We start from the raw sequence: 20,384 nt of genomic DNA on the forward strand, positions 1-20,384 counted from the left end.
AAAGTAAATTTTAGTGCGTTAATTTTTTGTTAAAAATTAACAATTATTTAAATTAAATTTTATTTTTAATAAATTATTATCTTTTGTAATATAAAAGGGGCATTAGATGTCTATCAATTAACAACCGAACTCATAAGACAATCGAGTTACAAACTGCAACAACAGCAAATACTCAATTCTGCAGCAACTTACACTGATTTTTGCCTCTACTACAAAACTAGTTTGCTTCCGAACTACTTATACAGTACTTCCACCCTCGTCTCATGCTTCCGACTCGACTCGATGTCTGATTTCTTCCTTCTCTGCCTCAGATTTCGACATGCTACAGCCTTCTTAGCCGCAATTTGTAACCCACGATCCGGGTAAAAGACATGCAAACAGAGGACCTACTCTCGAGCAATGATACCAATAGGCAGAAACTAATTAGATTATTATCAACTAATTGCAGTTCGAGGAACAATAATCTAAATTGCACAAAATAAACCGAAACTGGAGAGGGAATGGAAGCTACCTTAAACTTTGATGCTATCAGCTCTGATCTCAAATGATCTTGTTTCGGACTTCCTCAAGTTTCTTCAGTATCTCCCAGGAGTACGATCCAATTCGTCTGCAATTTTTCTCTGTAAATCCAATGGTAGGGTCGGAAACTGCTCGCACAAATCCCCATCGACCACATCCTGCAAATCAATTCAAGCTTTCATACCACAAGTAAAACGATATATAAAATAAGGGTCAACCCTCACGACATCATTTACACCAAAGATGATATGGCTAACCAGAGTTTGATGGCAATTATTTACACCAAAGAATCAACCTTCACATCATTTTTCAAACAAATCAATTTTTTTCTTTTAATAGCATGATAATGAGATGGACAATGAACTGGCAAAATGTAATGCTGATATACAATTGTAGATGATATAATGAAAGATAAAATGATAGATACATAGAACTCGGAAAATCTTCCAATTTAACAACATGCCATCTGTGAGAATATGATTTCAATAAAATTCAGTGTATAAGGAAGCAGGAGGTTCACCTTGACAGGGAAATAAGCAGATCTATAAGCCATATGATCTCGTCCGCACAAGGGAGGGTGTTCTTGTCTCATATGCATCTCTAGGTGAGAAAAGAAGTCAACATCATCACGAGAAGTGAATGGGAGCAATGCCCCCAAGCTCCCCATTACCGTTCCATAAAGCACACATTCTCCACCACCTGGTATAAGAGATGCCTTCTGCAAGCTAGTCACCACATCTCCAACATGGAACTGAACTATCTCCTCTACCTTGTTAGGAGCTCCATTGAGCCTCCCTTGTTCCCATTTTATCTTTCCACCAGTTGGATCTTCCTCAATTTCATCCGACACATCTTGTGGTAGCCGCACAAAATAGACATTCCCAAACTTGTCTGCACCAGCCATGGTGTCAAAATCTATATGGTATGATGCAGTAAGCCATCTTGGAACTACATCATCGGAAAATATGTACAGTTGATTTTCATCCCTCCTATACTTGCAAAAATGGAACGACTGCAATAAAGGACAATATTTAATATCAGTATGCCAATAATTGACAAAGGGGAGCAAAACAGAGGAATTCATAGAATCAAAGTGGACTCTAGTTTAAGAACCAAGACAAGATTAAAAAGACCTTGCAAACCTTTCTTACCTTCAATCATAGCCTAAATTAAATTGGTTGATCAATTTTACAAAATCCATATGAAGCAAGCATACAAATAATAAAAGTAAAATTCTTAAGGAAAGAGATAAAGACATGAGAATCCAGAAAGGGGGAAAAAATCTCAAAAACCATACCTCTTGGATGTCCCCAACATATATTCTATCCCGATAAGTCTGGATAGAGACAATAGAGTTAGGGAAAAGCTTATTCTCACATTTCCTAAGCAGTCTCTTTTTCCCCAAATCATATAATCGGAGCACAGATCCTATCCCAGCAAGTAGTCTTCCCTGAAACTGGCATAAAGCAAGAGGAACACCTTCCACTTGTGTCTTGTGCAGAAGTTCAAGTGATCTGCCATCTTCTAGAAACCTATAAATGTGAATGAATCCTGCAACTAAGCTTCTTTTGGGCCAAAACTGTAGCCCCTTGCCCGTGCCAACAGCCAAGAGAGTTCCATACTCTTTATCATGGAAATTCACAGTACACACACTGAAAGCAGCTTCATTGTCCTGAAGCTCCAAAAGGCAAGTTGTGGCAGCTGTCCTGGGATCAAGAACTCTAATGCAAGAAACCCACTTGTTTGACTCTGCCTTTGGATAACCATACTGCTCATCACAGAGGGGATCCTCTTTGTCCTCATCATCCCCACCATTTTCCATTTGGTTCATATTACCGTTGCCATTTTCTCCCATCCCAGCAGCCTCAAAGCATTCCTTTCTTGCAGCTTCGCGTTCTTCTGCAGTATATGATCCTTGGTCGCTCTCTATAATTACCAACAATTTCCGCTTAGGTTGCAATACAAACCTCCTAGGAGTGTACCTCAAAGGAATAGCAGTCTCATTGAAGGTTTCTCCAAGACGCTCAATAGTGAAAACTCTCAATGCATCCCCAGCAACGGAAACAACACCTTCGGCACACTGATCAGATGAAAATGAGGCAGCAAATTCAAGTGTTTCATATGAAAGGGGTGTTAACAGAAAATGTCCCTGGTGAATATAACCAAGCCATGGTCGACTAGACAAGCAAAGCATTGCAGGTCGGCCTCTAACTTTAACAGAGAACAACTTTGGGGCTCTAAGCCCTAAGAATCGTGAACGGGAATCAGAAAGTTGCCCTGTTATCATATCCACCACCGTCCGGAACAGAACTCCATTCTGCAGACCAGCATTAAGGAAAAGATTGGCAGGATGGTCAGCACCATCCTCCCCACCAATCGATGCCTTAACTTCAAGGAAAAGAAGAGACTCGGGAGGTGAAGATACACTCTGAACACTCAGAACCTGCATACAGTCATCAGGATCCAAAGATAATATACGGATTGTATTATCATATGAACCAACAGCAAGAAAGCGGGACCTCTGTCTTCCTTCAGGAACAGGGGCAATGTCCAGACATGCCACATCTCCGGACATTTCATGTTTCTCCACTTCCATCAATTGCCCAGTCATATCCACCTCAAAGTATATAAGCTCGCCTCCACTCAATGCGATAACCACTTGAAGTCCATTTGAGCCAACTTTAACAGTTGTCCTTTTTCCAGGAGTTCTCCACTCATTAATGCGTCCATCTTCCCTTATATGCCTGATACCATTTGGGTGAACTTGCATAAGTGAATCATCACCAATCAATGAAACAGCAAGAGAAGGTGTAGTATCGAGAAACCCACTATCACTAACTTCTTCAACTGTTTCACCAATGGAAAGAACAAGAGTTGCATTGGCAAATGACACGACAATGTATGCATCAAAGGCATCATTCACATTTTTCTTTACTGTCCACACAGCACTTGGGACACCAGGAAGCTGTGAGACAGCCATCTCACTGATGGCCAAACCAGGCCTTAGTATCCTCAATGATGAACGGGGACCACGTCCACAAAGTGAATATATCTGAGGTGTTTCTTCCTCAAAGAGGTTAGCAATTTTCATGTCCATTATTGGCATCAGACTCTCAGCTCGGTCAATCCTAACTAGATTCTTAAGCCCTCTAGGCTGGAAAAACACAGGCTGAAAACCTTCTTCTGTTTCCATCAATGTAGACGATGATGATTCAACATCAGGGTCATCCCCAATAGCCTGAAACTGATACAAGGCATGATTTCCAAACTCCGAAGCTGCAAACAGAAAACCAGTTTTCAACACACACATTGAAGCTGTAACTGGAATTGTATCAAAATACTTAATCTTCAACTCCGTGACTCCATCATTTCCATGTTCCAATGTAACCTTAAAAATATCCCCATATTCTGTCTGCAAAAGAAAGAAGAACATTGACTTCTGCTTATGTGTAGCCGCTGACACAATCAAAACACCACGTTCTTCTGGCAAATCAGCCCGTCTAGGAATCACTGCTCTAATGTCTGGATGCCCCTGATTCTTATAGATAACAAAATTCTCAGCACAAACTAAAACCCCACTCGGCCCATCACCACCACCAGGCACCGTGACCAACATGTTCGCCCCATTATCAACCTGATCCGACCACTTCCTAGACACATGGTTAAGCCCTAAATCAAGTTCATAGAATGTCAAATGCTTCTGTGCCTCACCAGCAGCCACTCCGGTAGAATCCTGATCTGCCTCCGAGTAATCCAACTCAATGGCAGCGAAAATAGGATTATCAAATCCACAATCAACACCACAGATTGAGTAAACTATCGTATGCGACTTATGAGCTTCTAAAGGCGAAGAAATGGTTAATCTAGCAGCAGTATCTCTGTTCAAAACATAAACTAATTTCTGCTTCTCACAGGCACCAATCATTACAGCTCTTCCTTTCGGATCAATAGCTAAGTATTGACCCGGGACAATCCGCCGACACCCAGATTTCCCAAAAGTTTCTTGGTGAACTTTATCAAAGACATTCTTCTCTTTATTGTATTCAAGGATAACAATCCGACCCGAATCAGATCCAACTACAATATAGTCCTTTTGAGCTCCGGTTAGACGGAACTGAGCTAGGGAACGTATGCAGCCGAAAATTTCGACGGAGTGAAGTGTTTGAAGCTTACCAAGCTCGTCGGGTCGGAGAAGGGAAAGGATCTTACCACGGGCGACGACAATTTCTTGGATTTTTCCGCCGGAGAAGTTGCCATTTATGGCGGAAACGATGCCGGTGGCTTGCTGAAGGGTTAAATTGTACAGATACATGGGTGGTTAGGGTTTTTGAGATTTAGAAGGGGGTTTCGCGTCACTCTTTTAAAAGGGGTTCACCCAGAGCTTGTGGGAATGATTAAAAGTAAACTGAGAAATAAAAACAGTGGGAAATTTCTTGCGGTAAAGTTCAAAACAGAAATGAAATAGAAACCCTAGAAGGCAAAATCGGAGGATATGCCCAAAATGATTTGAACTTTAGGGTTTTTGGGCTCAATTTGGGCCTTGTACCTCCTCACTCTTTGTCAAACAGCCTAAAACGGTCTAATTTTGATTTTAGCCCCTCTACTATACTAAATTTAAGATTTAATCATGTACTTTAATTTGTCAGGTCTTTTTAATTTTATAACACTATTAATAGGTTCAACTCAAAAAATTGAGAACATTTTATTTTTAATTTTTTAAATATAAAAATAATTTTTTTAAATTTATTTAAATATAAGGACTAATAATATATATTAACCTTGTTTGATTTATACATCACATATACTATTAGAGATGATCAAAATACTCGAATCTAATAGGTTTCGATTCAATTTTATAGGGTTAATTTTTTAAAATTTCAAGTTCAGGGTGGGTCGAGATAGTTTTTGTGAATGAAAAAAAAGGGTAGAATAGAATCAGGTATAAAATAAAAAATCTTTGACCTGATCTAATCCGAGATAAATATTATAATGTCCTCACTATATATTTAGAGATGATTAATATAATATACCTCTGTATATTTTATCAATTATCTTCTTATTTTATTAAAAAAATAAAAGAAATCATTAAATATTGGCGTGGGATAAGATTGAATAAAAAGATTTATTTTTCTGATCAAAATAATTAAAAAAGTCGATTGGTCCCGAATCATACTAATTCATGTGTACTATTATCACATACCGAATTCTCATTTATGAACCCTCCCAAACTAAACCAAAACTAAAAGAAAATCCAACCTCTCCTCGTAGTTTTATAAATGAAACAAATGATTCGATCACTTAGAGGGGGTTTTCAACTACATATCTTCAAATCCATTGTCTCATCATATATGGTATAAACACGTATGTGTGTGTGTGTTGTTAGATTTGTCTAGAAATTAAGTTGACAAGTTGGAAATTTCATCTTGGTTGGTGACCAAACTTTGAAGATGTGAATTTCATATTTAGTGGTTAACTTGTACACATTGGAAAATTCTTTGGTAGGTGGCCAAACTTTAAACATATTGTTCTTAAAACTCAACTATAAATAGGCCTAAGTATTTTCATTAGAAATCATCCCAAAAACAAGTTCTCTCTTCCTCTTGTATTATTCATTCTCCCACTTTGGGAATTCTAAAGAATTCCATTTGTTGTAATATTGGCGATATAGTGAAGTTATCATCCGGTGTGGTGCCCGAGGAGTAGACGATATTCTCGTCGAACCTCGTAAATTTAGTGTGTTCTCTCCTTTATTGTTTTTATTAGGTTCTTTTTCCATTGTGTTTCAATATTCAATAGTTTGACAGATTTATCCGTTGTGTAACCTTTGGTGGTTTTAATCTTGACATTTTAGGTCAATTTTAAAACTACGTTTGTGTGGGAAATAACTCGTTTTTCCCAACAATTGGTATCAGAGCTTCGGTTGAGGTTATCCTGGTGGTTCCGTTGCTGAAAAGATACAGTTCGTGATATTGAATATTGTTCGTTAGAATTAAAATGCCAAAATACGGATCAGTTGAGACATCAAGCTCTTCATCTGGACCGGTAAGGAGGGTGATGTCAAATGCAAATTTCTCGGTGGAGTTGTTCTATGGATCCAGTCATTTTGGCATGTGGCAAGGCGATGTGTTAGACACTTTATTCCAACAAGGTCTAGACATCGCCATTGAGAAAGAAAAACTCGAATATATGGAGGAGAAAGAATGGGGAACAATCAATCGTTTGGTGTGCAGCACGATTCGATCTTGTCTTTCCAGGAAGCAGAAGTATGGCTACAAGAATGAGACTTCTGCAAGTAATATATGAAAAGCTTTTGAGGAAAAATTCCTGAAGAAAATCTCTCAAAATCGTCTCCACATGAAGAAAATATTGTTCAGATTTGATTATCAACTAGGCACCAGTATGAATGAACACATCACTGCGTTCAATGAGCTAGTGGAAGACTTATTGGGCATGGATGAATCCTTCAAAGATGAAGATTTAGATTTGATGTTGTTGTCATCTCTTTCAGATGAATTTGAGCACATTGAGACAACGTTACTTCATGGTAAGGATAATGTTACCCTTAAAGATGTAACTGTTGCTTTGTATAGTTATGAACTCAGGAAGAAAACCAAGAAGGAGAGCAAGTACGAAGCAGCGGAGGCCATGGTGGCAAGAGGTCGCTCGAAAAGTCATAAACCAAAGTGGAGAGGGAGATCAAAGTCGAAGTCCAAACTGGAAAAGATGAATGTGTCTTTTGTCATGAGAAAGGCCATTGTAAGAAAGATTGTCCGAAGCTGAAGAATAAAGGAAAAGTTGCTCCAGATGCATGTGTTGCAAAGCATGATGCACATGACTCTGACATATCATTGGTTGCTTCATCATCAACATTTCATTCTGATGAGTGGATATTAGATTCGGGTTGCACCTATCATATGTCCCCTAATCGGGAGTGGTTCTCCGATTTAGTGGAACTAAATGCATGAGTTGTTTATATGGGCAATGACAATGCCTGTAAAACTGTTGGGATAAGTTCAATTCGATTGAAGAATCAAGATGGATCAACCAGAGTTATGACGGATGTCCGATACGTGCCTAGTTTGAAGAAAAATCTTATCTCGTTGAGAGCCTTGGAATCCAAAGGCTCAGTAGTCACTATGAGAGATGGAGTTTTAAAAGTCACATATGGCGCACTTGTGATGATGAAGGGCATCAGGAAAAATAATTTGTATTACTACCAAGGTAGTACAATTATTGGAGCAGTTGCAGCAGCTTCCGGAGGTGATGATTTGGATGCAACCCAGTTGTGGCATATGCGGTTGGGACATGCTGGAGAGAAATCCTTGCAAATTCTAGCAAAGAAAAGATTGTTGAAAGGTGCAAAGGCTTGCAAATTGAACTTTTGCGAGCATTGTGTTATGGGAAAGCAGAAGAGAGTGAAGTTTGACACCACTATACATAATACAAAAGGTATTGTAGATTATATTCACTCGGATGTATGGGGTCCTTCAAATACATCGTCTTTGGGAGGAAACCATTACTTTGTAACTTTTGTAGATGACTTTTCCAGAAGAGTTTGGGTGTATCCGATGGAGTCTAAAGATGAAGTGCTTCAAATTTTACTGAAATGGAAAAATATGATCGAGAACCAGACTGGTAGAAAGATCAAACGTCTTAGGACGGACAGTGGAGGGGAATATAAAAGTGACTCATTCTTTGACGTTTATCATGAGTATGATATTGTTCGACACTTCACTGTTAGACCTACACCACAACAGAATGGGGTGGCAGAGCGTATGAATCAAACACTATTAGAGAAAGTTTGATGTATGTTGTCTAATGCTGGGTTAGGCAAGACATTTTGGGCTGAGGCTATGACATATGCTGGCCATCTCATTAATCGTCTGCCGTCATCAGCGATAGGAGGAAAAACACTATTGGAGGTATGGTCTGGAAAACCTGCTACTAATTATGATTCCTTACTTGTATTTGGATCCACTGCTTATTATCGTGTGAAGGAATCCAAGCTTGATCCGAGAGCAAATAAGGCTCTCTTTATGGGAATCACTCATGTAGTGAAGGGATTTCGCCTTTGGTGTTTAGCCACCAAGAAGATAATTTGTAGCAGAGATGTTACCTTTGATGAATCTGCCCTAGTAAAGAAGGTAACAAGTGAAGCTGTCCAGACAAGTAGTACTCCGCAGCGGTGGAGCATACTCCAAAACAGGTGAAGTTTCAGCAGATGATGATCCCAGAAGTTGATGCAGTTGATTATTCAACTCCAATAGAAGAATCAGAAGATGAAGAGGTTCAAACCCAAGAACCATTGGAGATACCAGAACCACTTGCAGTTACAAGGCCAATGAGAGAAATTCGTAGACCTGCTCGATTTGTTGATATGGTGGCCTATGCTCTTCCAGTTGTTGATGATGACATCCCTATTATTTACCAAGAAGCAATACAAAGCTTGGAAAGTGATAAGTGGAAAAGTGTCATGGATGAAGAAATACAATCTCATAGCAAGAAAGATGGATCTCATAGCAAGAAATATGTTCGCTACAAGGCACGGTTGGTAGCTAAAGGCTACGCACAAAAGGAGGGAATCAACTACAATGAAGTATTTTCCCCTGTTGTGAAGCATTCCTCCATTAAAATATTGTTGGCCTTGGTAGCACAGTTGAATTTGGAGCTAGCTCAACTTGATGTAAATACGGCTTTCTTGCACGGTGATTTAGAATAGGAGATCTATATGACTCAGCCAGAAGGATACAAATATGGTGGTTGTGAGAAATGGGTTTGTAAGCTGAACAAATCTCTATATGGATTGAAGCAATCTCCGAGGCAGTGGTACAAGCGATTTGATAGCTTTATGAGGAGGCAAAAGTATACTAGAAGCAAATATGATCATTGTGTGTATTTGCAAAAGCTCAAAGATGGATCTTTCATTTATCTTCTCTTGTATGTTGACGATATGTTGATCGCTTCGAAGAGTCAAAAGGAGATAAACAAATTAAAGGCTCAGTTGAATCAAGAGTTTGAGATGAAAGATCTTGGTAAGGCTAATAAGATTCTTGGTATGGAGATAAACAGAGATAGACAGAGAGTGAAGCTTTGTTTAACACAGAAACAAGATCTGAGAAAGGTATTACAATGTTTTGGCATGAATGAAAATACCAAACATGTAAGTATCCCATTGGCTTCTCATTTGAAACTTAGTTCTCAATTATCTCCTAAAACTAACGAAGAACGAGTGTATATGACAAAAGTTCCATATGCTAATGCAGTTGGGAGCTTGATGTATGCAATGGTGTGTACGCGTCCTGACATTTCACAAGCAGTTGGAGTTGTGAGCAGGTACATGCATGATCCTAGATAAGCATATTGGCAAGCTGTGAAATGGATTCTACGGTATCTCCAACAAACCGTGGATATTGGTTTAGTTTTTGAACAGGATGAAACACTTGGTCAGTGTGTGGTTGGATATGCTGATTCCGATTATGTTGGTGATTTGGATAAGCGTCGATCAAATATTGGGTATTTTTTTACTCTTGATAAAGCCCCAGTAAGTTGGAAGTCTACATTGCAATCTACGGTGACCTTTTCTACTACAGAGGAAGAATACATGGCAGTTTCAGAGGCTGTAAAGGAAGCAATTTGGCTTAACGGGTTGATGGAAGACTTGGGAGTTGTTCAAAGTCACATTAGTCTCTATTGTGACAGTCAGAGCGCTATTCACTTAGCGAAAAATCAAGTCTACCATTCAAGGACTAAGCATATCGACGTAAGGTATCACTTTGTGCGAGAGATCTTTGAAGAAGGAAAGATTCTACTTCAGAAAATTGCGACATCAGAAAATCCTGCAGAATTGATGACCAAGGTGGTAATAGTAATCAAGTTCAATCATTGTTTGAACTTGATTAACATCCTGAAAGTATAAACACCTTCGAGTGTGTGGCGCTTGTGAGCGCAATTAAAGGCACTACAAATTTGGGGAGTTGAAGAAGTTGAGTAGGCTTGGTAATTTCAAGCCAATGTGGAGATTTGTTAGATTTTTCTAGAAATTAAGTTGACAAGTTGGAAATTTCATCTTGGTTGGTGGCCAACTTATTGGAAATTTCATCTTGGTTGGTGGCCAAACTTTGAACATGTGAATTTCATATTTGGTGGCTAACTTGTACACATTGGAAAATTCTTTGGTAGGTGGCCAAACTTTGAACATATTGTTCTTGAAACTTAACTATAAATAGGCCTAAGTATTTCCATTAGAAATCATCCCAAAAACAAGTTCTCTCTTCCTCTTGTATTCTTCATTCTCTCACTTTGGGAATTCTAAAGAATTTCATTTGTTGTAATATTGGCGATATAGTGAAGTTATCATCCCGGTGTGGTGCCCGAGGAGTAGACGATATTCTCGTCGAACCTCGTAAATTTGGTGTGTTCTCTCCTTTATTGTTTTTATTCGGTTCTTTTCCATTGTGTTTCAATATTCAATAGTTTGACAGGTTTATCCGCTGTGCAACCTTTGGTGGTTTTAATCTTGACATTTTAGGTCAATTTTAAAACTACGTTCGTGTGGGAAATAACTCGTTTTCCCCAACATGACTTTCTCTTCAAGAACCCTGGACATTGAAATTATTGCATGATCATATAGGTTACACAACAACCCCATCTGCATTTTTATTCATAAACCAAGTCTTTCCGTATCATTTGTCATAAACATTAAACAAATGTGACCGGTGTGATTGCCAACTCAGAAATCAATGGCATACCATTCTCCAAGACCAAAAATGACATTTTCCCGGTCGTTGGTGCCGCTCCGCTTCTAACAGGCGACAACATCAACGACATCCAAAGCTTTAACAACCTTATTAACCGCAACGATGTGCCCTTCCTAACAGGCCTAACCGGTGCCCAAACCAACGGCGTCCTACAAAACACGGGCAACAACGACAACGTTCTCAACTCCGGCAACCAACCTTTCATCACTACCGGACAGCTCCCACCCGAAACTCTTCAAAGGCTCATGTTTGGGACCATAACCGTCATCGACGATGAATTAACCGAAGCACATGAGTTAGGGTCAGCTGTGCTAGGCAGAGCACAAGGATTCTATTTGGCTAGCTCCTTGGATGGTAACAGCCAAACCATTGCCTTGACAGTTGTGTTGCATGGAGGTGAACAAGAAGTCGAGGACACCATTAGTTTCTTCGGTGTTCATTGGACCGTGTCGCCCGAATCGCAGATCGTGGTGGTCGGTGGAATCGGGAAGTACGAGCACGCCAAAGGGTACGCCTCGATCGAGACCCTTCTTCACCAGGAGGATCAGTACATAACCGATGGTGCGGATACGATGTTGCATTTCAATGTTTACCTCACCGAGTGATGATTATGTGTGAAGCATTTGATACTGAAAATTTTATAAGAATCTCTAATGTTTTTTATTTGGTTGTTATTTGTGAAATTGTGATAGTTCAATCTGATGTCCTTTTTTTTCTTTAATGATAAAATTATTATTTTCACCGATTAAATAAGACGTATGATATTAAACTAATAAGAGACCTCAGATAATTGATTTTTCTCTGTATTTTTCGTATTCTCTCATGTTCAAATCATAGAACTCAAACTTTGACTCTGACCTCGTTTCAAAAATAACTAATTGTGATTGTTTATCTAATTCAGAAGGAATGAACTGTTAAACACAATTACAATCACCATCCTCCAATGTTATAAATAAACTACTATTTTTTATTTTAAAAGTTTTATATTTTTTAGATTTTAAAACATTATTTTATGATAAACGTATTAGTTCTTGAATGGATTAGATGAGTAAAATATATAAACTGTTATTAAATTATGCTGAAATGATTTTTTATCATTAAAGTTTTAGGGTTATAAAATGGTCATTAAATTTATTAAATTGTTACAAAATAATTAATAATAATAATTTTTGATAAGTTTAATGTTTATTTTATAATAATTTAATGATTATTTTGTAATTGTTTTAAAAAATTAATAATTATTTTATAATTTCTAAAATTTCAGTAATCGACGAGTAGATTCTGTATAATCAAGAATAACATTGAAGAAATAAGTTCATTCCAAGTTTTTTCTCTGAATTTTCTAAATATAAGACAAACCAATTGTAGATTTCTCATTGTTTTTCAGATTCATAACAGTACAATTTTCCAAATATTTAAATCACACCAAATAATAGGAACCTTCATCTAATATGTAACATAAACAGTGAACTCTAGCACGGTCTCAAAGCCATCGGTCTCCTGCTGATGATTACTCGCCGGTAAAGTCTTCACAATGGCGAAACCTCTAGCATTGACATATTTCCCGGTACCGCCCATGATAGACAAACGTGACTCCGATACGCCGGTCCGATGAAACCCGAAGAAGCTAAGTGTGTCAGCCAGGATTTTAAATCACGGTCCGAAAACGTGATAGCGCTCGTGAAATAGCGGTTTCGCCGTCGTCCGAGTTACCCGCTACACCCGTAATAGAGCTCAATAGTGCCTGCAACGGCCGCAATAGCGCCCGCGACGGCCACAATCACGGTAAACTCGAAATGACCGAAAACGCGACCGCGATCGCGATTTGAAACCATGGTGTCGGCATAGCGTCCACTCTGGAACATGGCGGTAAATGCCATCGTTTGACTGGTTCCATCGACCGAACTAGCCACATAGAACCCTTATGCCTTGCCAACAAACCCTGAGCCTAGCTCATGTCCAATTGTCAGCTCGTCGTCGATGACGGTCATGGTCCCGAACATGAGCTTTTGGAGTGCAGAACCTGAAGGAAGTTGGCCACCAACAAAGGTCGGGAATCCCCCATTGTTGTTGCTGCCGGCATTTTGCAGCATCGCTTGAGTGTTCCCACCGAGGCCGGAAAGCAACGGAACGTTATTGTTGTTTAGCAGACCAGTATTGCCACTGTTTTGGCTAATTCCATTGTTCACTGGGAGGTTTGCACCATTTGGTTAGGCAAATGGAAGTTGACCATTGAGTGCCGGGTTGCTGACCGCACCGGTGACCACTAGAGGAGACGGGTTCGACCCTCCGAGGATGTCGTGCATGAAGAAGGTCAGAGTGTGGTCAGGGTCAAGCACAGGGTTGGCAACATTGCCTCCAGTGGGAATGGGACCAGTGATTGCAGCCACACTAGGATTAGGCTGTGTGCCTGCTGGGGTGGTGGTCAATTGTGGTAAATTAGAAACAGGTGCCACAACCGGATTCAACGACAAATCCGAGAGGACTGCTCATCGAGCATTCTTGCTGAAGTGGAGAATGAAATTGTGAAAGAAGTACAGAAATGAGCTTGTATGTTTCCATAGCTGTAAAGTTCAGAAAGATTTGCTTCAGTATTTTTTCCTAAACGAATTGAAAGATATGCAAGTGTATGTATATATATATAGCTCTAGAAATGGAGTTGTTGTGTATATATATACATATGGATTTTCTTACCAAAAAGGCTTTTACCTGCAATAAAAAGTAGTCAACCATATTACATCCCTATTCATTTACATGTAACAAATTGCAGAATATGATTCTTTTCTTGCAGAGTTCTACACAGTCATCAATGGCTGCCCCCAAAGAAATTTACAGCAAATTGATCATATCATAATCTGGAAGGTGATAAGAACAGGAAAGAGCAAGAAAATACATGGAATCTGCCTTCTTTTTTCATTTCTTTTCCTTGTGGAACAAACATACAATAATAGGCATGGCAAAAACTAGCGTTTTTGCCGTAATCCCAACATATGAATGCATACATCTTGAGTTTTCACACCAATGCAAAGAATAAACCAAAAATTTTTCCTGCATATCTCTCTCACTTACCAAAATTTTTTCCTGCATATCTTTCTCACTTCCTCTTTGACATGCTAATGCGAGATTCGAATGAGAAAAATCAGAAGAAAAAAACGACTCGTTTTTGGTTTTGATGATGCACGTAAAAATGTGCCAAAACCATGAGGGGAAAACCATCTTTTAAAAGAAAAAAAAAAACTCTATAGGCTAACAATCTCTGCTGCTAGTTCATCAATCAATGAATTCTCTATTTCTGTAACGATTTCTTCAATATCGTATCCTAAGGATAACCATCCATCGTCTTTTCCGAAAACTTTCTCTGCTGAGTCCTTCTTTACTTCATTTTCGGCTTCGTTTTCTTGGCTAACCAACAACTTGTACAGCTCTTCCTCGATTTCTTTTGAGTTGTGCGGAAAGCTAAGCCTTCTTGCGACCGGTTTTGCCCACGTGGGATATCCTAACCATGGCTGCAGAATTTCCATTAGACTCGAATTTATGCGGTCGAAAAGTATCCTCCTCGTCGACCTCTTCCAAGATATCTATTCACCGTATTTCTTCTCTAGTGTCTCAAAAACCGACAGGCTTATTGGAGTTTCCAGAGAGGGCCATCTGTTAAAGAGTATATCCGGGTTTCTACTATGAAAACCTGCCTCGGTTAAGGCGTCAACCAAATAGGAGAAATCTCAACTCTCAGCAGCTCCAAACAACTTGGTTGGATATTCATTTTCATACTTCAAAGGCTCTTCTACTACATCATTTTCATTGTCACTCGATACAACCATCCCTGTTCCTTCCCAGTATTCTTCAATTGACTCCGATTTTAGAAATTCGAGTTGCCGCTTCACGTCTGTTAGACATGAGAACATAAAAGTTACAACAGATAAAATGTGGGGCAAAGAAATCAAGAGGTCAATGAATCCTTCTTTTTTACTAACCATTTAAGCTAGCGGTGACACTCGAAAAGCACTTAGACCTCAATGAATTCTCTTCTATGAACGGTGTTTCCAAAACTGAAACCGGACTGGGCTGATTAGCTGTCTCCGAGGTCACAAGAAAGTCGAGGTCTGTGCCGCACTCTTCGGATATTTTCATTGATACATCTTCCTGCAAGATTACAGAGAAATCCATGGTTTAGAGACAATGAATGGCTCAAAATTAAAGCCAAATCAAAAGAAATTAAAATTATGACGTCTCGATCACCAAGTACAGTGCACAAGACTGTAATGCACTTCCACCATATCAATGCAGATTATATACTAAATTTAGCAATGCAGGTTGATTAGTATACCTAAAATGCAATTAATACTAGTATTAGTTGGAAACTTAAACAACATTGAACCTGTTGACTCCAAGCATCAGGGATACAAAAAGAAGAATCACGGTCTTTCTCCGGCATAGCGCAATCCATTGATTCGATCTGGTGCTGGGTACGATTTCCAGTAGTCTTGGCAGCATCTTGAGTTTTTTCCACAAATAAAATATCAGAGACGATGCTTTGAGATGCAGCCGAGTACATTGATGACTCGGGTACCAGACAATCCTCTGTAGACACTTTCCTATACTTGATGTCATTCCATTGATCAACTAGGATGATGTCATCCATAGGGGTGATTTCGTTATCGGAATTAGAGTGAACGATATCATGTTTTAATGACATAGAAACCGTAGATTGAGACTGCTTGTTGTAGGATCCTGAGTTTCTTTGTTTCGGACAATCTTTCCGTCTTGACCAAGGAAACACTGACCTCGTATTCCTACACGAATCAACATGGAAAACTTTGGGAGTAGTCTTGGTTATAGGACTTCCAACAGGTGTAGAATACGATTGTGATCACGACTTTAGTAAGTCTCCAAATCCCCGGTTTTTCCAGCCATCTCTACTGCTAATGCCAAAAGGACCACGAAAGTTTGCATGTTTAGCATGATCGGGCAATGCAAGCATTTCACCAAGTGTTCTGCTTCTGCTCCTATCCCTAATTGCGTGTCCATTCTGCCGAAATTCTTTATTCATCCTCCATCTTTCCAAGATTTGCTGCTTTGCTTCCTGAGCCCCATATGATCCGTCTAAACCTGAACACAAGGGCTTGTACCATTCGTTCATCATGAACTCTGGCTCTTTTGTAAGACCTTGAGCACGACTGACTCCTAATCTTGGTGGCTCGAAAGAACTGTCGCTTAGACCATCCCTTGTTTTCCTGGTGATTTTCCTGTCAGTTCCAGAGGAAGGGACAGATCCACGGGCCTTCGAATTCACACCTTCGGAGAACTTCCTCTGCTTAACTTGAACATGTGAATTTCCTTTTCCTTGACCAAGGAACCCTTTGTATTTCTCCTCGGTCTCGGTATCGGTCTCTCCAGGCTTTGGTTTCAAAATGACAGTTTTTCTAGATGGAGGACTTCTTTCATTGTTTGATTCCAGATGAAATCTGGGACCAATAGAAGTACCAGCATGTCCGTATCTCCTTTGAGAATGCTCGGTGATCCGATAATCCGGTTTCTCGAAACAATTTTCGAAACAACCCTTTGTAGAATCCACAAATCCTGACCCTTTGAGATGCATTCGTTCTCTTTCCTTTGCAGTAAAAGAATCATCCTTGAACTCCTCCTCTTCAACGCCGAACAAGGCTGATCGACGTTCATTGAATGACCGCTTCTTCGAAGCACCAATCGAATCAGCTTTACGCAGATAATCCTACGAGAGCACTCTTTGGAGCTTCTTCTGCTTATTGCCATTGGCAGGTGGCTGGGATTGAAGTTCATCAAGCCCCATTAATCTCGCAATCACACTCGATGTAACCGGTTTCAATTCCGAGTTCTTTGACATTTCGTCTACAATTACTCCCCTCATTAGCATTCCCAGAATGCAAAAAATGCCATCTGCAAAGGGAAACCCATAGATATTCATGAAGCTGGCATATGAGCATCTGATAAAGAAACAAAATCATTGGAAACAACTTTTCTTTACCAAAGTAATAATTAGAACATAGCATGAAACCAAAGGGTAAAGACCAACCCCATCGTTCATGAAAAAGAGAGAAAATTTCAATACTAAATCAAAATCAAAAAAGAAAAAGAAAGAACAGCTCTTTCCTCGATAAATAAAAGAAATCTCAGGAAAAGAAAGATCTGACCCTTTGTTCTTTCCTAAGAAAAGTTCTGAATCTGAAGCAATTTCATCAGTTCAATCTCAGAGTGATTTTGTAATTCCCCCACAGGATTGTTCAATGATTATAATTAAAGAGATTTAAGTTTAAAGTAATCGATCAAATCATCTTTGTCTTGCTTATAACTCACGAAACAAACAAACAAGCCGACATGTAGAACAAGCTGGTAGGTCAAACAACTTTTTTTATATTACAATAAATAATCAAATTTCACACGCAAATTTGACTCTCTTTTTTTTTTTTTTTTATAGAAATGGTCGGTTTATAGATAAAGAAACAATATTCTGGGAAATGGGGTTTAAGAGATGGAATGAAAGATTGAAAGAGGTGAAGAAATTGAAGAAAAGTAACAAAATTTATAATCTTTTAAAGAAGAGCAACAATGGTGAAAATAAGTAAAAAGGCAGTTGCGCTGAGTTGGGGTCATGGGTGTTTTTGTATTTTGTAGAGAACATGTTTTTCCCGTTGTTTTTGTCGTTTCGTTTGCTACGCGCGAATATGAACTGTCGTTTTCCCGGCATATTTCCCTCCACCGAAATAAGCGGTCTTCTTTTCCATTTATTTTATAAAATAACCCTAAATTTTGTTTTATTTTTTCGAATTAATTGTATCATGTATTTTTTTAAAGAAATCACTAATTTTATTCAAAATAATAAACATCATTCATTACAATAAAGACAATCATAATCTTTAATTAAACACATAATTAAGACAATTTCATATAATTATTGAAACAAAACTAGCAACTTAAGATCACATAACAACCATACAAGGAAAGATTAAAATCTAACCAATAAAATTCGAACAAAGATAGATACAAACAAATATGATCGCATCGGTAAACGAACCACAAAAGGGGATCAAGTTACTAAAAGACCACCGACAAATCACAAATCAAACTTGAGTGACGTAAAAAATAATCCACGAACGCATAACGGGTATCCAAATCCAGAGGATCCAAAACATAAAAGATCAACAATATAACAGATAAGCGTCATTTTGATTAGTCATGGCAGTGTCTAAATCTTAGAAAATTATAAATGAAAACAACGGCAAAAAAACGTGTGAAAAAGTAGAAGAAAACGTATCATAAAGGCAGAGGAAAACGTGTCATACAAACAGACTTATTGAAAATAAAAAACAAGAGAAAATAAAAGGACAATAAAGAATACCGATTGTCGGCAACCAATATTAGAATTGGTTTCACCGCTGTTCAACAGAAGCAAAAAGAAAAAAAAAAGATAAACGACTTATCAATGAGAGAAAACTAACTATCGTATCAATTCAGTGTAACAGAAAATTTAATAAAAATGTCAAATTGATTTATTATAATTCAAATGGAATCAAATCAAAATTAAATGAACAAGCTAACATTTCAAAATCCATCAATAGTCAAATTAGAGATTAAATTGTCAAACTTATTAATTAGGAATATTCAATTACAAATCAAATTAGCAAAATACTCTAAAATGCAATTTTACACATTTTGTAGACTTTAATTATAAATATAAAAAGTTTTAAAGATAATTGGGTAAAATATACAAATGATCCTCAAACTATAAGACGTCACTTTATTAAACATGTGCTCTTTTCAAATTATGAATTTTGAGGAGGAAAACAAAATCCGGTTTAAACCTCAATTGATAAAGTTATGACTTAAAAGACTAAATCATAAAACTGAGTGTTTTTAGACTTTAAAATGTTTAGACTAAATCTTTAAACTGTTAATATAATTTGAATTATGATATTCTATCAGTCTAACCATTGATTCATGCATACGTAGTGCACATATGGTACAATTTAGATTTATCGTGCAACATGTGCACTCGTTTTAAAACTTAGTTCATGTATTTTAGATATGTTTAGTGTTATATTTAAATTTGATATTTAATGTTTAGATAGTAAGGAGAACAAAACTCAATTCAATTAAAAAATTTAATTTTATTTCGATTATCAAATTTGAGTCGAATTAATATTTTAAATTTTAAATATTCAAAAACCGATTAATAAATTGGTGAAATAGAAAAACAAATGAATAGTAACCAAAATAATCTTTAAATTTTTTGAAAATATGTAAAAAAAATCCATAAAATATAAAATACTAAAAATCCATAAATTTAATATATATATATATAATACTTATAACAATTCCTTAAAATTTCTAAAATATTCTCAAAATAATTTAAATAATACAATAATTAATTGAAATTCTATTAGGTCTATTCGATAAATAATTAAATTTTATAACCTACTTTATCATATTACATTTTCTTGTTTTTCTTTGAAAACAGTTTTCAACTTAAAATTTTGTCAAATTAATAATAAAATTTTAATTTGATATATTTAAATATTTTTAAATTTAACTCGAATAAATATATTTGATAGACTTAAATTTAATAAATTTGAATTAATTTTTTAAAATAAAATTTGAATGATAAAATAGAACCTATAAAAAATTCGTTTGGACTCGTTAACTACTCGTCGCAATCAAACAAATTACTAAAATGAAGGAAGGACTCGATTGAATGAATAATGATATTTGAAAGACTTAAAATAAATTGTATTGCCAAACTTAATCGTAAGCACTTGCTTTTTCTAAATTAGATCGTGCCCTTAGCTTAAAAGCATTCAATTATAATAAATATAAAATAATGAATATTTTACTTAATGGCAAGATAATAATTGTAATTTATTTTGAGAGAAGTAATGGGAATTTATAAATAAATAGATCACATACGTGTAAAATTTTATTAAATTTTAAGCACATGGATTCTGAATTTCAGCTCAAATCCCGAACTTCCACGTTATTTATTTTACAATCTTATAAATAAATATCCAATTTTAAAAAATAAATTACACCGGTAGTCGCTTAATTTATGGGGTGTTTACATTTTAGCCATTGAAC

The 20,384-nt window shown here is 37.3% G+C and overlaps 3 protein-coding genes and 1 pseudogene across 4 annotated transcripts; 1 reads left to right on the forward strand and 3 right to left on the reverse strand.

Moving 5' to 3' along the window:
- Positions 1–109: 109 nt before the first annotated feature.
- LOC120213277 (spliceosome-associated protein 130 A-like) lies at positions 110–5,036 on the reverse strand. The gene is made up of 4 exons (XM_039211446.1): positions 1,817–5,036; positions 1,040–1,531; positions 512–677; positions 110–386 (listed from the first exon to the last, which is right to left on the reverse strand). The coding sequence occupies exons 1-3, from the start codon at positions 4,829–4,831 to the stop codon at positions 576–578; spliced, it is 3,609 nt and encodes a 1,202-aa protein (XP_039067377.1). The 5' UTR covers positions 4,832–5,036; the 3' UTR covers positions 110–386; positions 512–575.
- Positions 5,037–11,224: 6,188 nt separating this feature from the next.
- LOC120213422 (dirigent protein 24-like) lies at positions 11,225–11,881 on the forward strand (the record flags this gene model as incomplete). Its single annotated transcript, XM_039211576.1, has 1 exon — positions 11,225–11,881. A coding segment is annotated over one exon (657 nt), but the record flags the coding sequence as incomplete, so codon positions are not given.
- A 731-nt stretch (positions 11,882–12,612) lies between these two features.
- Positions 12,613–13,838, reverse strand: LOC120213285 (annotated as a pseudogene).
- A 511-nt stretch (positions 13,839–14,349) lies between these two features.
- Positions 14,350–17,638, reverse strand: LOC120213282. Of its 2 annotated transcripts, XM_039211450.1 has the most exons (4): positions 17,447–17,638; positions 15,655–17,192; positions 15,251–15,419; positions 14,350–15,162 (listed from the first exon to the last, which is right to left on the reverse strand). In XM_039211450.1, the coding sequence occupies exons 2-4, from the start codon at positions 15,970–15,972 to the stop codon at positions 14,999–15,001; spliced, it is 651 nt and encodes a 216-aa protein (XP_039067381.1). In that variant the 5' UTR covers positions 15,973–17,192; positions 17,447–17,638; the 3' UTR covers positions 14,350–14,998. The 2 variants fall into 2 exon arrangements, with proteins under 2 accessions (XP_039067381.1, XP_039067380.1); XM_039211449.1 differs by lacking the exons at positions 14,350–15,162; positions 15,251–15,419 and having other exon boundaries at positions 15,987–17,192; positions 17,447–17,637.
- Positions 17,639–20,384: the final 2,746 nt, after the last annotated feature.

The sequence above is a fragment of the Hibiscus syriacus genome, unplaced genomic scaffold, assembly GCF_006381635.1.
Source record: "Hibiscus syriacus cultivar Baekdansim isolate YM2019G1 unplaced genomic scaffold, ASM638163v2 tig00110020_pilon, whole genome shotgun sequence".
NCBI lineage: Eukaryota > Viridiplantae > Streptophyta > Magnoliopsida > Malvales > Malvaceae > Hibiscus > Hibiscus syriacus.

What these genes read in the sequence shown, in the direction of transcription:
- LOC120213282 (XM_039211449.1), bottom strand. Translation starts at nt 16,875, where the DNA reads ATGCATCTCAAAGGGTCAGGATTTGTGGATTCTACAAAGGGTTGTTTC.
- LOC120213277 (XM_039211446.1), bottom strand. Translation starts at nt 4,831, where the DNA reads ATGTATCTGTACAATTTAACCCTTCAGCAAGCCACCGGCATCGTTTCC. An exon ending in ATGTTGGGGACATCCAAGAG is followed by an intron (nt 1,532 to 1,816) that starts GTATGGTTTTTG and finishes CCTTTATTGCAG; the next exon opens with TCGTTCCATTTTTGCAAGTA. An exon ending in CTGCTTATTTCCCTGTCAAG is followed by an intron (nt 678 to 1,039) that starts GTGAACCTCCTG and finishes ATTGATTTGCAG; the next exon opens with GATGTGGTCGATGGGGATTT.